Here is a 14,851-nt window from a genome sequence, read left to right on the forward strand (position 1 = left end):
TCACTGGGGACACCTGCTATTTGGAACATGTTGGAATCCTGGTGCCAGGTGGCCGGTGTGCAAGGCTCCTTGGTGCCATCCCATCCCTGCACCCATGGCGCCAGCAGGCTACAGCGGGACATGTGCAGAGTGGGTACCCTGGTAACACCCTCTATTCCTCAGGGCCCTGACAGGACTCCAGGACGCCACAGCGCATGAAGCCACCGACCACCAGTGACAACCCGAATGGGGACAGTAGCTCTGGTGGGGTCATCACACTGCACTTCTCTAGTCACCCTGGGAAGCTCACGTAGCTAGCCCTCAGGCCCAGCTCCAGACCTGCACCTTCCCTGAGGCCAGGAGGCTCCCCGCTGCGCTGAGGTGTCTGTGATGAAACCTTTCACTTGGGAGGCCAAATCCTAGTTTCAGCTGCCGCACTGAAGTGGTTTTCATAATGCTTATGTTATTTCAATGCCAACATATGCCGTTACTGATTTGTGCTTTAAATCCCAGGTTTCTAACCTAAATCACATGTTTTAAGAAAAACCACAACCATAAAGTTCTCTGATCACATCCTGGCCTCTTGTTTATTCGCCATCCATGAGGCGCAGGGTTTAGTCTCAGAAAGCCCACAGACTCCCCACTTCCCTACCTCTAACCCAACCATCACTTCACGTTGTCACCCTGCTGGCCGCGGGTCCTATCACACCAGTTTCAGATGAAGACACCAAGGCTCTGCAAGGGCTCAGGCGTGCTGGCTCAGGTCGCAGGTCTGGTGGGACCCCACAAACCCCAAGCCAGACCCAGCACAGCCATGCACACTTCTCCGTGGGGAATGACATGGAAAGCACAGTGGATCCCAAAAGAAGGGGACCACATGCTCCCAAATCCCAGCAGCCGCTCTGCCCAGAACAAGAACCAGCCCACTGTCCTCTCGGCTGTGCGGTCTGCACACACTCTGCCCCTAGGCCACTGACCAGCAGCCACTCCAGACCAGCCACAGGCAGTTACAAACACCTTTCTCCGCACACAGGCTCCCTTCGGGGTCACGCAGGTCCTGTCGCTTCAACACCAACCACTCCTCACAAGAGGTGGCTGAACAGTGAGGCGGCGCAAGGAGGCTGCTGCAGACACTGACTCCTCAGGGTGTGACTTCTGAGACTTTGTTTATTTTAATAAAGAATGCCTAATCACCCCATTAGGACAATAAACACAGTTAAATGTGAAATGAATGGGAAGCCAGTACACTGTCAGACAACAAGACATCTGATTATTTGCAGTAATTTCCCATCTGCCACCGTAAACAAAGAACGGAAGAGCCAGCCCTGGACCAGGCCCTGCAAGAGGTGACAGACTCCCAGGTGGGTGCCGAAGCAGAATGCTCCCTATGGAACAGGCAGACGTGTGCGGGGGAGACAATACATGAGGCTGGACAGAGCAAGAACTCCATTCCCCATAATAGCTACTGTCCTGCAACCCTCTGGGGGCTGGGAGACAACACTGAAAATGGCAACTCTAGAGGGCAGAGAGAAAGCTGATAATGTGGTCACCACCACTAGTCACATTGATGCTCCAACTGCTTCTTATCCCTAATGTGAAACAAATGCTTGGAAGTCAACCACAAAAAAATAATACCCAAGAAGTAAATATAAGCAGGCAACTGACCAAAAAATAAAAGGGGGAAGGGGCATAAACAGCATATAAGCATGTGAAAAGATGCTCATCATCACAGCAAATTAAAATTTTCTCCGCCACCTGCAACCCTTCCAACGGAAGCAGGAAATCCTATGCTGAGAGGCTCTGACAGGGAACTCCAGGACTGGCTTGGAAAAGCAAGGTCTCAAAGCTTCCAGCCCGCAGGATACTGTGAGCCCCCCTCCCCAGCCCTGCTGGGTGCCCGGGGCTGGTGTACTCACCAAATGCAGTCAGCACCAGTGTGTAAGTAGTCAATGTAGGGAAGGTGGTTTTGGTCTCGTGACCAGCATGAGGTAGAAAAGACCATGCCAATATTTAGCCAGGGAATTGTCACTCCTGAAACACATGGAGAGAGAACAGCATTCTGAAGCATGGCACCAATGTCTCAGAGTAACAGCCATCAAAAATCGCTTTCTTCTCCCCAAATAAGAAGAGGAAGGAAGGAAGGAAGAAATGGGGCTCAAAACCAGAGAGACATAACCCAGTGAAAAGGGGGTGCTTGCTCTTTCCTGCCTGCTACACAGAAGTGAAGCCAGGACGATGGACACTGTTACAAACAGTATCAGACAAGCATCTTAATTTCCAAGTCAGGCAGAAGATGCCCCAAGGAACGTGACCATGATGACTGTCGGCAGCAGCCAGCAGCCACGGGCTGCCCCCTCAGGCTGGGCGCAGAGGCAGGAAGCACAGAGCCTGTGTGCCGAGGCTGTGAATCATCGCCTCCACCTGGATGTGCAGGGCCCCAGCCTTCAGCACCCCGACCCCAAGGACACTTGGCTTTCCCAATATCCGCACAGAATGTATCCCTTAGGAGCCTACAACAGTCCTAAGGGATCAGGACTTCAGATTTGAAAATATAATACCAAGTTGGCCACTAAGCACCTGCCCATCTTCTAGATGCTGTGATTTGGTTCACCTTTCCACATATTTTACAACTTCAATTATGATCCTATTTCTCCTTCCCTACAAATCAATGCCTTTAACATATACAGTATACTCTACATCATAATTCCCTGTCCCTTTCCAGCTATGCTTAAAAGGAACTGCCCAGCTCATCTGAGTGGGGTGACGCTCATTCTTCAACCTGCTGAGGTGGGGACCATAGGGCCCTGAAAAGGAGACCGCCGAGGCTTACCAGGCACAGCACCGAGGTGGCGCAGGATGGACCCTGTGTTGTTGGGGAGGACGGTGAGGTTCCATCCATGCCTGCAGAGGAAAGAAGGTGATGATGTCACAGCCTGCGGGAAGGAATGCTACCCAGTCCCTGGAATGTGGACAACAGAACCCAACTTTACCTTGAAAATGGTTCTGATTTTCCCACTGGGAACCCGCTGCCATGAGTGTTGGTGTCCACCTTGCCACAGTGCACTGCCACGTGGCAGTCCTTCTCTTCCACTAGCCTCCAGTACTCTTGCTGCAGGGAGAGGCAAGGGACAGTCAGCCCCATCGCTGGGCCTGAGCCACAGGGCCCAGCTCTACCCAGCACCGTGGGGACACGGACGCACAGTGCCGGAGCCCACCGCAGGGCAGCCTGCAGGAGCGTGCTGGGGCAGTGAGATCGGATCGCCTCTGCAGGCAGATCCCAAACTGAAAGCAGGGGTGACAATAGATTATCCACACACCCATGTTCATAGCACCGTTATGCACTACGGCTAAACCATGGAAGCCAGCTGTGTTGATCAACAGATGAATGGATAAGCTGAAGAAGGAATGTCCATTCAATAGCCTACTGTTCAGCCTTCCAAGAAAGAGCATCCGACATGGGCTACAACACGGACGAGCCCTGAATACAATGCCAAATGAAATAAGCCAGTCACACAAGGACGAACGCATATGAGTCCACTTAGGGAAGTACCTGGAGTAGTAAAATTCATAGAGGCTGAAAGGAGAATGGCGTTGCCAGGGGCTGGGGGCTGGGTCATGCTATTGCATGGTGGGTACAGAGTTTCAGTTTTGCCAGATGACCAGCACTTTGGAGATGGTGGTGGTGATGCTCGCAACAATGTGACTGAGCTGATGCCACTGAATGTGCACTTAGAAGAGGTTAAGATGGTAAATTTTAAGCTTGTCACAACTGAATAGTCATTTAAATGAAAGGGGGGTTGGAAATGCCACAATAAGGAGGAGGCCGAGGATGTGTCACCACGGTCTTCAGACTGAACGAAATACAGCCTCCAACTTCAGCACCCTGACCGACAGGCACCACCTTGCACACTTCTGCCGACCACCCATCCTGACTTCTTTGCAGGGCCAGCAACCCTTTTTGCACGTGAGGACCTTCTGAGGAGTAAAATCCATGCACAGACTGCAGCCCAAGCCAACTGAGTTAGAGGCCAGTTTTAAAAGCTTTCCAGGTGTCCTAATGACTCCAATCTAAATAAGTAGGGGGCAGACATGGGCCAGGAATGTGTTTCACTAACAGGTGGGCAAATGTGCCTAGCTTATCTTTTGCCACTTCTTCATTTTGCTCTCAATTATCATTCCAGAAGCACAACATCACCTTCCCTAATGTTAGCAACGTCCACTGAGCTGGATCCACCTTTCAAGGAGGGAGCCTAACCAAGAACTACTCAGCATCACCAAGCCCACAGCAGCTCAGAGAGGTGCTGCCAGCAATGGCATGGCGACACCCACACACACTGGAACTTCCATGGAGGAACCAGCTGAGGGGGTCAAAAGGCCCCAAGCCAAGAATAAATTCAATATCATTAAACAGATGTCCTTGAATGTAAGGAAGGAAGCAACAGTCTGCCACCCATGTCTCAGACTGACAGCAGCCTCTGGTAGAATAAAGGTGTGGGGCAGGAACGGGACCCGCTGCTAAGTGAGGGCCATGCCAGTGGCTGAGCACAGGTCAAGAGGAAGGCCCAGCCTTCTCTGAAGGACCCAGAAGCTGGACAGCCTCATAGGAAAAGTTTGGATTTTACCAAGTCTTCCTTTTGTGTTTAAATATTATGTAACTTCTAAAGCAAAAGCCAGACTTTCAGAGAGAATGAATTCCTGAGTAGGAAACTAAACGAGCTGAGCTTTCCTCGTGCTATGGATGGTACGGAACCCTGCACCTTCAGAGATGCCCACAAGGATGGATATTTTGCAAAAAAAAAGCCTCTTTTCTCAAAAAGTCACGGTCCTTTCTCTGCCATCTCTAACACAAATGCTGTGAGCACTCCGGAGGCAACTGTGATGGCCACAAATGTCCCAGAATCAGGGCCCAGCCGACACTGAGGTTGATGGAAGGTGGCTGTGGCAGGGCCAAAACTGGGAGATAGGGCAGTGGTCAGGCCACAGCATGGTGTGCAAAGGCAGCTCCCAAAGTGCAGCTGGGGCAGCACGTGCACATCAGCAGAGACCCAAGGCCTAAAAGGGATGCCAACAGAGCTGAAGGAAAATACTGAATTCACCAAACTGGGAAACTGGTCCTGAACACCCAGGTGGAGCCTCCTGCACTCCTGGCGGTGCCGACCAGAGTGCAGCACTGCGTGGCACCAACGTAGGGGGCCAAGTATTCTGGTTAGGCCTGGACTGCCCTGCGAGTACCACTCTCAGGGGAAACCTGGCGAAACCTAGACAGCTGGGCCCCCTAGTGACCAACCTGGGTTTTACCCAGAGGAGGTGGCATCCACCACTGAGGAACACAAGATGTCGTCTCTGTTAGATGTCAAAAGACAGGCTGCAGTTGACAAAGCCTGCTCCCCGACCACAGCTGCCCTAACAAGCGATAGGAGTTTGGTTTCTTTCCCGGACAGGAACCAGTGCTGCTGAGGGCCCGCCAATGTCAGCGTCTGGAAATTCACACACTCAGCGGGGTACTGGCCAAGGGGAGGTAAGACTTGGTCTCTGTCCTGGAGAGCCTCACACAAAACTCCCCCTAATTGGTCTGGGCACAGAGGAGCTCACTATCTTTCCCACCTCACACTAACTCAAAGAACAGAGTTGGCAGAAGTATACAAATGGCCACCCGCCAATCCCACTAATAAAACAGGGGAGAACAGCACAACTATGGCTTCGGGGAATTCCAAGCATTCTGCATAACAGATGGGGGGGGGCAAGCCAGCTGGGGGGCTCGCCGCTGGCCTCTGGTAGGGGTAAGTCAAGGACAAGCGAGAGTCTTGCTCTTCATTCCACGAACACCACCACCCTTTTTTTTTTTTTTTTTTTTTGACTCAAGAAGTTTAGATTAACTGGCATTAAAGCTGTTGGCTGCCGGAGCACATAGAAGACAGCCAACCCCTCGGGCTTTCTCGGGCCATCGGGGGTCAGGGTACCACGCGGTCAAAATGGTCTCAGCTCACCTCAATTTCAGCTGGTGCTGGCTCCTTGCTGAAGCACATGTTCATGATGTTCCTTGCTGTTCGATAAAACGTTGTTAAAGATACAGACCTTCCCTGGAAAGAACACAAAAACAGGAGAGTCCAGCTTAAGCAACACAGCAGAGCCCTAACCCCACACCAAGCCAGCCCCAGCCACGGGCTCTGGAAGTGCCTCCCACAGCCAGGCCAGTCTGTGCCCCGAGTTCATACAAGAAGAGAAGGCAGGAGGCTCCTCGGGGCCAGCAAAGGGGGACGAGGACACACAGCTGTTGTAGCCACAGGAGCAAACAGACCGCCACGTGGGAGACACGGGCTGTGCACTAGCAGGCCACAGCAGACCCAAGTGCAGTTACTTCCAGGGTCCTCTTTTTAAAAAGCAACTTGCACTTTCTGGAGAATTGGGTACAAAGTGGCCCGAGAGGCAGAATTCCTCAGTTTACCCATGTGAGGGGAGGATAAAGATTAAGGAAACTAACAGAACTAAGATGGACCCAGCAGAGAAGCCTGGAGACCCTGAGACAGAAACTTGGGGTGATTTCTACACCCCACGGCTCCCTGTCCCAGGTTGGATCCTATTTTCAACCTCTTCTACAGAGTGTTTTGCTGCACAGAGGCAAGCCTATAAGATTCACGCCTTAATTACAGAAATATGTACCTAGCCACCTGCTGTATCTCAGGCCAAGTTCAAGGGGCTTCAGAGAAAGCAGCGCTCAAAATCGACACCCTCTCTGGCCTCGTGGAGCTTCCGCTCTGCCTGGGGAATGCAGCCCTCACAGCCATAAGGGCTTTGGGGAGGCACTGAGCCAGGGCAGAGTGAGAGAAGTGGCGGGGAGGGTGGCCAGGGAAGGTTTCCCTGATGAGGGGACAGTGGAGCAGCCTGACAGGAAGCACCAGCTCTGGAGCATGGGGCCCTCTCCTTGCCCCAGGGGCGGGGGCAGGCAGGGCAGTCAGTGTGAGGGTTCTGGCACCTGCTTCTGCTTTTCAGCTTTGTAAGAGACTCCATAGGGTGCCAGCTCAGGGAAAACATTCCCGTACAATCCCAAACTTCTCCTGACATCTGCTCATTACAAGATAAAACTGAACTACTAAGAGGGACCTAATTTTGCACTGAGGCAGAGTCAGCGGCCCCAGGGTGCTGTGGCCTGGGCACAGAGACCCAGCGCGCGTGCACGCAGCCGCCCTGACCACAGCACCACAGGCCTGCTCTTAGATTTCTGCGATGAAATCTAAAAATACCCTTTACCAAGCATGTTTGCAGAAAAATTATTGCTTGGATCCAACTCACTCTCATAAAACTGGCCTTCTTAAGTAGAAAATATCTTGTTTCATTGCTGGCTATTCAGAATCATAGGACTTAATGAGCGGTTTCAATTGAGGAGGGTTCTCGGGCAAACATTCAGGAAACACAACCACAGGACTTGGATGTCATAGCCTAGGACCACCTTCTCCTTTCTCATGAACATTTAAAATGGGGAACAGGAGAAGGCTGGGTCAGCAGGCTGCGGCTGCCCTTCCACGCCCCCCCCCACCCCCATTTCTGCAAGGCAACGTGGGAATGGGGAACCCTTTCTGGGTCTAATAGTAGAAGAAGCTCTAGACAACCTCTTTCCTGAAAGGAGTGCAGGGGCTAAAGCCTAGCAGAAAAGAAAGAAGCGTGGCAGTGGGTGGTCAGCGGTGTGGCTTCCAGGTACGGACTCAGAAAGGGCCAAGGCACAGCTGAGCCAAGCCCCAGGCTCCCTGCATGCCTGTGATGGAGCTGTCATCACAGGTCCACATGTGTTACCCAGGCAGGCACAGGCCACGGCAGGGGCAGCAATAACCCACAGCAGATTTAGAACGTAGCAGCAATACCCCCCCCCCCAAACACACAACTGCCAGACTCATCGGGGTGGGAGCAGGGCTGTGCAGTGAGGGATGCCAGGAGTCCACCACAGAACACTGCCCTCCTGGTGAACCCAGAACAAGGGCCCCGCAATGCGGCCCATACACTAATCAAAGCCCAGGCAACCGGCAGAGGCCTCTCTTAGCTCTGCCCCGGGTGCCCTGCTCACCCTGGCAGGCAGGGGAGTGAGTTGGCCCCAAGCCTTGCTTTAGAACCGGCCAAGCAGGAGGCCACAGTCGCTGCGACTGAGCAGAGGCAGGCGGGCTGCCAAGTGTGGCGTCCCCGCGACTAAGCCTCGCAGGATGGCTGGTGCTGCAGCGAGACTTGGCAGAACTGGAAAAACACAGCGCACGTTCAGTTTCCGGCTCTCCCTGCCTCCTCCCTCCACAGAGCTTTAATGGTGAGATATGAGGTGACACCTCTCTCGGGGCCTCTCTCCACAGAAGATCTGGCCAATCTGGCTGGGGGGGTGGTGGGCTATGCAGAAAATAAACAAGGAGGCAAAGAAAACCAGCACTCCAGCCACAGGGTGTCCAGTCCATTGCTGTCAAGAGAACCCCCAGGCCTAAAAGGGCAGCTTGATCCTCCAGGCTGACATGGGGTGCTCAAAGGGGCAGGCTCAAAATTGTGGGCACAGGAGAAACTGCATTTGCATCCTAGGTACTAGGCACCTGGGGACACACTCAGCTCACTCAGCAGAGAAGGGCAAGGCCTGAAGTGGCCAAGTGACTCAGCCCATGCTCATGGCTCCCCAGGGGTAAGGAAGGGCCTGCTGCAGCTGGCCAGATGCCCGGAGGCCTGGGTGCTGACCGCACAGCCTCCCCATGTGCTGCAGGCATTTCTCTTTATTATATTTCCCAGAGCAAGCGGGCTGGTGGCTTCAGAAGCCCCAGAGGCCATCACGGCGGACGGCTCCCGCCCAGCCCCATCAGGTGTCTGAGGGCCCCACGCCTCCTTTCCTTCCCCACCGCGCAGGGGCCCTACCTTATATATACACTTGTGGAAGTCGCTGAGGACGCCTTTGTCCTCCTCCTCTTCTTTCACCACTTCCTTTTCCTGAGCAAAGAGTCGCCGCCGGCCTGTCTTGAGCTGGGCCTGGCCCACCTCCTTGAGCTTGCTGCGGAAGCCGTTCCTGTGGGCCACTCCGTTGATGAGCCCGTTCTTGGGCTCGAAGCGGGGCAGGGGGTGGAACTTGTTGTAGTCGTGCTCTGTGTGGCCCTCCAGGGGCCCCTTCCGCTTCTCCAGGATCTCCTTCTCCATCAGCACCTCCTTCTCCAGCCGCCGGTGCTCCTCAGGGGACAGGGAGTCGTAGGACAGCAAGTACTGGCAGTAGGCCTCCTGGAGCTTGGCCAGCCGGTCCTGGGCAGTTTTGGGGATGCGCAGCATGTCTGCTAGTTTGTTCCATTTTTTGAGGTCAGTCACTTGCTGCATGCCACCCATCTCATTAATCAACCGGAAAAAGCAGGCCAGGTCGAGCTCGCAGCCTCCTGAGACAGTGAGGGGAGAGAACACAGGGTAAGATGGTGGACAGGACCATGATCGAGACCTCCTCCACTCACCCAACAGTCCTCAGGACCCCGTGTGCGCCAGGACACCACCAGGCTCTAGGGTCAGAATAGCAAACAATCATTTCTGGCCCTCAGAGAGCTGAGTCTATGCAGACGGACCTTAAGACAGCTCTGGGCCCTACGGGGACACATAAAGATGACTGAGGGGCTGCAGATTAATGGGGGCTACCATCTTAGGTGGGATGATCAGGAAAGGCATGCCAGGAGGTGACATTTAAGCAGAGACCAATGGCAGGAGAAAGCTGGCCACGCAAATCCGTGGGGAGGAACATTCCAATGCCCTCTCATACCCTGATGAATGCCCTTCCAACACAGCCAGAGGCAGATGCAATGAGACAAGGGGCAGCAGCCCATCCCTGGTGAGGGAAGGGCAGGGCCTGGGTTGTGCCACTCAGCCCCATCAATGTCCCAATATCACCTAGAACAGCTATGATGTCAGCAATCATACACACACAGCATGTGTTGTTGAGTCCCAATCCCCCCCCAGCACCTCCAACACACACATACACCCAACATATACATGTCTAAAATACACACTTAACGCCCAACACATAGACTAACACACATGCACGCTTGAGGCTGCTTATTTTCAATCCCATGGGACTGCAGGGTGACAGGCACCTGGCCGCCCACCCTTTGATGCTTCACATCACACGCTCAGAAGGACTGCTAATCTCGGAAGGATGTGAAAGCAAGTTTTCACTACAGCCCATGATCAGATCACAGAACTGTAAAATCCATGTCCAGGCGGTCTCGGCGGGACCTGGAAAAACAACCTCCCCTGGCCAAATAAAGGGGGAAATCTTCCAGAATAATCATACATTGGCTTTTAAGAGGCAAATGTGCAACAAAATGCTAGGTAAGCAAAAGAGAAAGGAAGAAGCTCAGGGTCTCTGGAGACCAGGGGTATATTTACATCCAATAACAAAAGGAAAAGCAGCAGGACTCCTGCCCGAGAACAGCAGCAAGGCCAGAGGTGGGCTGGCTGTCAAGGGACCACCAGATGCACGCCTGGCCCACCTCGGGCACACCGCAAATAAGACCAGCGGATGGGTGTGCAGCCATTTATTCTGCTTGGTGGGTGGCTAGACTTGGTTGTTTGTGAACAAAGGAACAGCCTCAGGGAGGAGACCTGCCCAACACAGCCCGGTCTTGTTGGGGACACCTGGCTGGCAGCTCACAGCCCTAACATGCAAAGCATAGGACAGTTAGTCACCCATGTGCCACAGTGGCTCAGATCACAGATCTCACCAGAGGGGAGACTAGCCACACTTTGCCTTTTTCTCTAAGATCATTATAATCCAATTGCACTTAAAAATGTACACAGTTTTGCAAATCCATGAATGACTCCTCACCTGCCATATCGGCCCGCTCACAGAGCCCCCAGGCTGCTAACTGGAAAAGTCTAAGCTGACCCCACCCCCTGAAGCACAAGCTTCCTGGGTGGGGGGTGGGGGGTGGGTGCTCACACATTTTAGTGAATTCTGGGAAACTGCTTCAGCACTGCTAAGTCCATTGCACTTGGAGACCCCTGTGCTGAGACACATGGTCAAAGCCTCTGTGGGTAACAGGCCAGGTCAGCACCCCTCTTACGGACAGGGACAGATCTCTACATTCCAGCAGAGCATGAGCACATGCATCACAGGACGCACCTCCCAGCCTCCTGATGTTGTGGGGAATAGTCATGCTTACAGAAATCCTACTCAGAACAGAAGGTTGCTGGCTGTCATCCTAACATCATCACCTGAGGACTCCCCTGTCCCTGAGACCACAGCTCAGGGTGGTAGTGAGACTCAGGCACGCCACTCACAGCCAGGAGGACCTAGTGCTGCTGGGAGTCACCACAGGGCACACAGGGGACAGCCCCCCCGCAGCCTATGTCACTGTCTGGCACATGCCAGCCCTGACAAGAGACCATAAACCAAGAATTCTTTCAAATTAAGTGATTCTCACTCAGGCATCAGCCCTGGCAGGTACCTGCTGAGAGGAATAATGAAACCTCCGTCTCACGAGGAATGCCATCTTACTGCCAATTCTTGACACAAGTTATAAAGTCTCCTTTCCTCCTAGCCTCCGAAAAGTCAGGATCTCAAAAATGGAGGCAGGAATGTGCTGTTTCATGGATCTAGAGCTGAAAGGGTAGTGAGTGACCTTACCCAGCTGTCCCAAAAGGAAAACCCACTCCGCAAAGCCCACCTGTCCCTGACAGAGTGCATTAATCCCAGGGGTGCAGGACCCAGGAGAGGAGTGGGTCAGGGAGCTCCAGACAACCTAATGTGTGCATGCTGCTGGGGGCCCCTGGTCCCTCAATGCTGGGGCATGCACTCATTAAGAGTCAGCAAGCCAAGCGCTGTGACCATCCCAGCCAGAGCTATGCCTGGTCTCAGGAGAAATGTGTACATGTCCCCTGACCTGTGGGCTCCACAGGGGGCAAGCTGGTCACTATAGAAACAGAAGCTCAGGTAAAAACCAGGAGGATGAAGAGACAAAGATCAGACCAAAAAAGAAATGGGCTGAGGCCTATAAGCGCTTGTGGGCTGAAATATGTCCCCCAAATATTCATAGGTCGAATCCTCAGAATGTGACTGTATTTGGAGAGAATGTTTTTAAAGAAGCAAATTAAAATGGGGTGAGTCCTACCCCGTATGACTGGTGTCTTTGTTACAAAAGGAAGACACACCAGGGGCATGCACACAGAATGGCCATGTGAAGACACCAGAAGAGGAAGCCATTTACAGGCCAAGCAGAGAGGCCTCTGGGATGCCATCCCTGCCAGCACCTTGATCTTGAACTTTCAGCCTCCAGAACCGAAAGCTGATACCTTCCTGTTGTTAAAGCTCCTATGTCTGTGGTACTTGGGATGCTGAGACGAACCCATGGTGGCAGCATCCCATCACCCCAGACACCGCTCTGGCCCCTGCAGGCAGCAAGAGATCACCCAGAGGGGTGAGCACAGGCCCCGATACCCACAAATGCCCGGGACCTGGAAGAAGGGGCATCAGCCTCCTCCCTAAGCAGCAAATGAGCCTGGAGAAGCGCATCCTCTTGTGAAAGGGCAGCACGCAAGGAGGGCCTTACCTATGAGTGGGAGCTCGTCCATGGTGATGCCCTGAGATCTGAGGTGCTTCTTGATGCAGGCCAGCCGCTGCACGTTGGGGCCCCAGCGCCGGCCCAGCTTATGGATGTGCTGAATCTGCGTGACGAACCGCATCTCGTCGTTGAGCTTGCACTCGGGCCGCCAGTCCGGAGGCGGGATGACCCTGCACATGCCGTACTTCTCCACCTGAGCGCGCACCGACTCGATGTAGACGAGCGGGTCGTGGAACTCCTTGGCTGACGGCCTGAGCACGGGGATCTCGTCCATGGCTGCCCACCCGGCCCGGCCGGACCCCTTCTCGGGCTTGGCCGCCGCCTCATGCGGCTTGTGCAAGGGCTCCGGTTGCGAGGTAGAACGATTTTCACAGGAGGCGCCATCCGCCCTGCCGTGTGCTTGTCTGCCCGGCGTGCTCCTCCCGGCCGCTGCCCGCTTTGGCCGGTTCCTCTCCAAGCTCCGCTCGGGCACTTCCTTCTTCACGTGTCCATTCAGCGGAGCTCTCTCCGCTGGGGCCGGAGCCGCCTTCCTGCCAGGGGCTTCGGCAGAGCCGGTTGCCCCTTTCATCTTCTTGGGGGGCGACTGTGGCTTCTCGGTCTGGTGTGCCTCTTCCAGTCTCCTCTTGGAATTCCGCAGCCCCTCCCGCAGCTGCCGCCCCCCCACCTCCTTAGTGCATGACTTTTGGTTCAACCTGCCACTGACCTTGAGGCCATTTATGGCGGGCCCGGTGGACCTGGACGCCCCCCCGAGGGATAGCACCTGTTTGCGGGTTTTTGCATTGCTACTTTCAGTTTTCCCTGAGATTATGTGGTTGACAGCTGAACTGGACTTGTGGTGATTGGGTTTGGTTTCCTTGACCAGTTCTCTCTTGGCTTTGGTGTATGTGACAGTCCCCTTAGTCACCGTTGCAGTATACTTCACAGTTTTGGACGGTGAAGGTCTGACTTCGCGCATCTTTTTGGCACTGGTTGCACTTGTACCCAGAGATGACATTCGAGTGACTCCGTTTACCTTCGAAACCTGGGAGGCAGCAGGAGAGGCAGAGGGTGAAAAAGGCAGAATTAGTGCCTGCCAAGAAGGCAGCCTCCACACTAAACAGAGACGTGGGCTGCCTGTAAAGGCAAACAAAATAAACAGCCTCAACTAAACACTGAGGTGCTCTGTTTCAGAATCGCGGCATGATTCCACACCCACCCTTCTTCTTCCTGTGTGTCTAACACGCACATTTGTTCCCATGGTTCTTCTAGGAAATCCGGTTATTTCCCAGTAAGGCCCTTTCCACACGCCCACCCATCACCTGTCACAGGTTAGTAACATTTACAATAGCAAGATCCTGCCCATTAGGGGGAGCTTGAGCATGTATAATGTCGACCCTTGAATAATACAGGAGGTTAGGGGCACCAAACCCTGCTCTCCGTAGTTAAAAATGTGTATTCTGTTTAACTTTTTGACTCCCTGGACACCCAGTCATCCTTCAGTATCTGTGGGGAATTGGTTCCCAGGACCCTGAATAGTGAAATCTGTGGATGCCCCATCCCCTTGTAGAATAAAATGGCTTAGAGCAGTACATCCAGCCAGCCTTCCACATCCAAAGACTCCCAATAGCAGTTTTAAAATACCATTTTTGATCTGTGGTTGGTTGAATCCAAGGACACGAAACCCTGGGATATAGAGAACCAACTGTATATTTATTGAAAAAAGCTACGCACAAACGGGCTCTCCCAGTTCAAGCCCCTGCTGCTCAGGAGTTATCTGTGTACACACACTCCTCTGTTCTAAAATAGACATGCTTACTATTCTGTGTGCTCCCTTTAAAGCATGATCTGCCCATGGAATTTAAAAATCCATGTGCCAAAAGAAAAGAGCAAAACAAAAACATTATGGAAAAAAAGAACAAGAGCAATCCTGAGGTGCAGCTTCGAGGCAGAGGTGTGGCTGCCAGCTGTCAGCATCTGTCCATCTCGTCCTCTTTGGGACCAGGCCCCATGCAGCACCCTGCTGAGCGCCACAGGGATGCTCCTAACCTCCTTGGTAAAGCACAGCACGCCCAAACCTCTTCTGCTCAGGCGGTTCCTATTCTCCCACCCTCAAAAATTTCCACATCTGATTCCAGGGGAACTGGGTAAACAAGCTGCCTCTGCAAGGGCTGTCTTACGGCTAACACACCACAGTGGTTCCGTGACACAAAGAAGTCGCCCTCTTTATAAAGGGAAGCCAGCAAGAATGCTATATGTGGGTGGACACCAGAAATGCATTAGCCTCCAAAGAACAAGGAAGGGCCCACCAGAGTAGTTGCTGCTGGGCTGGCTGGTTGGGATGGACGTGG

The 14,851-nt window shown here is 53.4% G+C and overlaps 1 protein-coding gene across 1 annotated transcript in view; it reads right to left on the bottom strand.

Annotated features, from left to right (window-relative positions):
• Positions 1–14,851, bottom strand: part of JARID2 (jumonji and AT-rich interaction domain containing 2) — a 259,462-nt gene that overhangs the window by 11,378 nt on the left and 233,233 nt on the right. Inside the window, exons 7-12 of the mRNA XM_090269793.1 lie at positions 12,513–13,545; positions 8,851–9,353; positions 5,967–6,059; positions 2,970–3,088; positions 2,810–2,880; positions 1,896–2,010 (exon numbers count right to left, since the gene is read on the bottom strand). Coding sequence (XP_090125919.1) covers positions 1,896–2,010; positions 2,810–2,880; positions 2,970–3,088; positions 5,967–6,059; positions 8,851–9,353; positions 12,513–13,545 — 1,934 coding nt within the window. The remainder of the gene's footprint in view (positions 1–1,895; positions 2,011–2,809; positions 2,881–2,969; positions 3,089–5,966; positions 6,060–8,850; positions 9,354–12,512; positions 13,546–14,851) is intronic.

The sequence above is a fragment of the Furipterus horrens genome, unplaced genomic scaffold (assembly GCF_987537825.1).
Source record: "Furipterus horrens unplaced genomic scaffold, mFurHor1.1.pri manual_scaffold_3, whole genome shotgun sequence".
NCBI lineage: Eukaryota > Metazoa > Chordata > Mammalia > Chiroptera > Furipteridae > Furipterus > Furipterus horrens.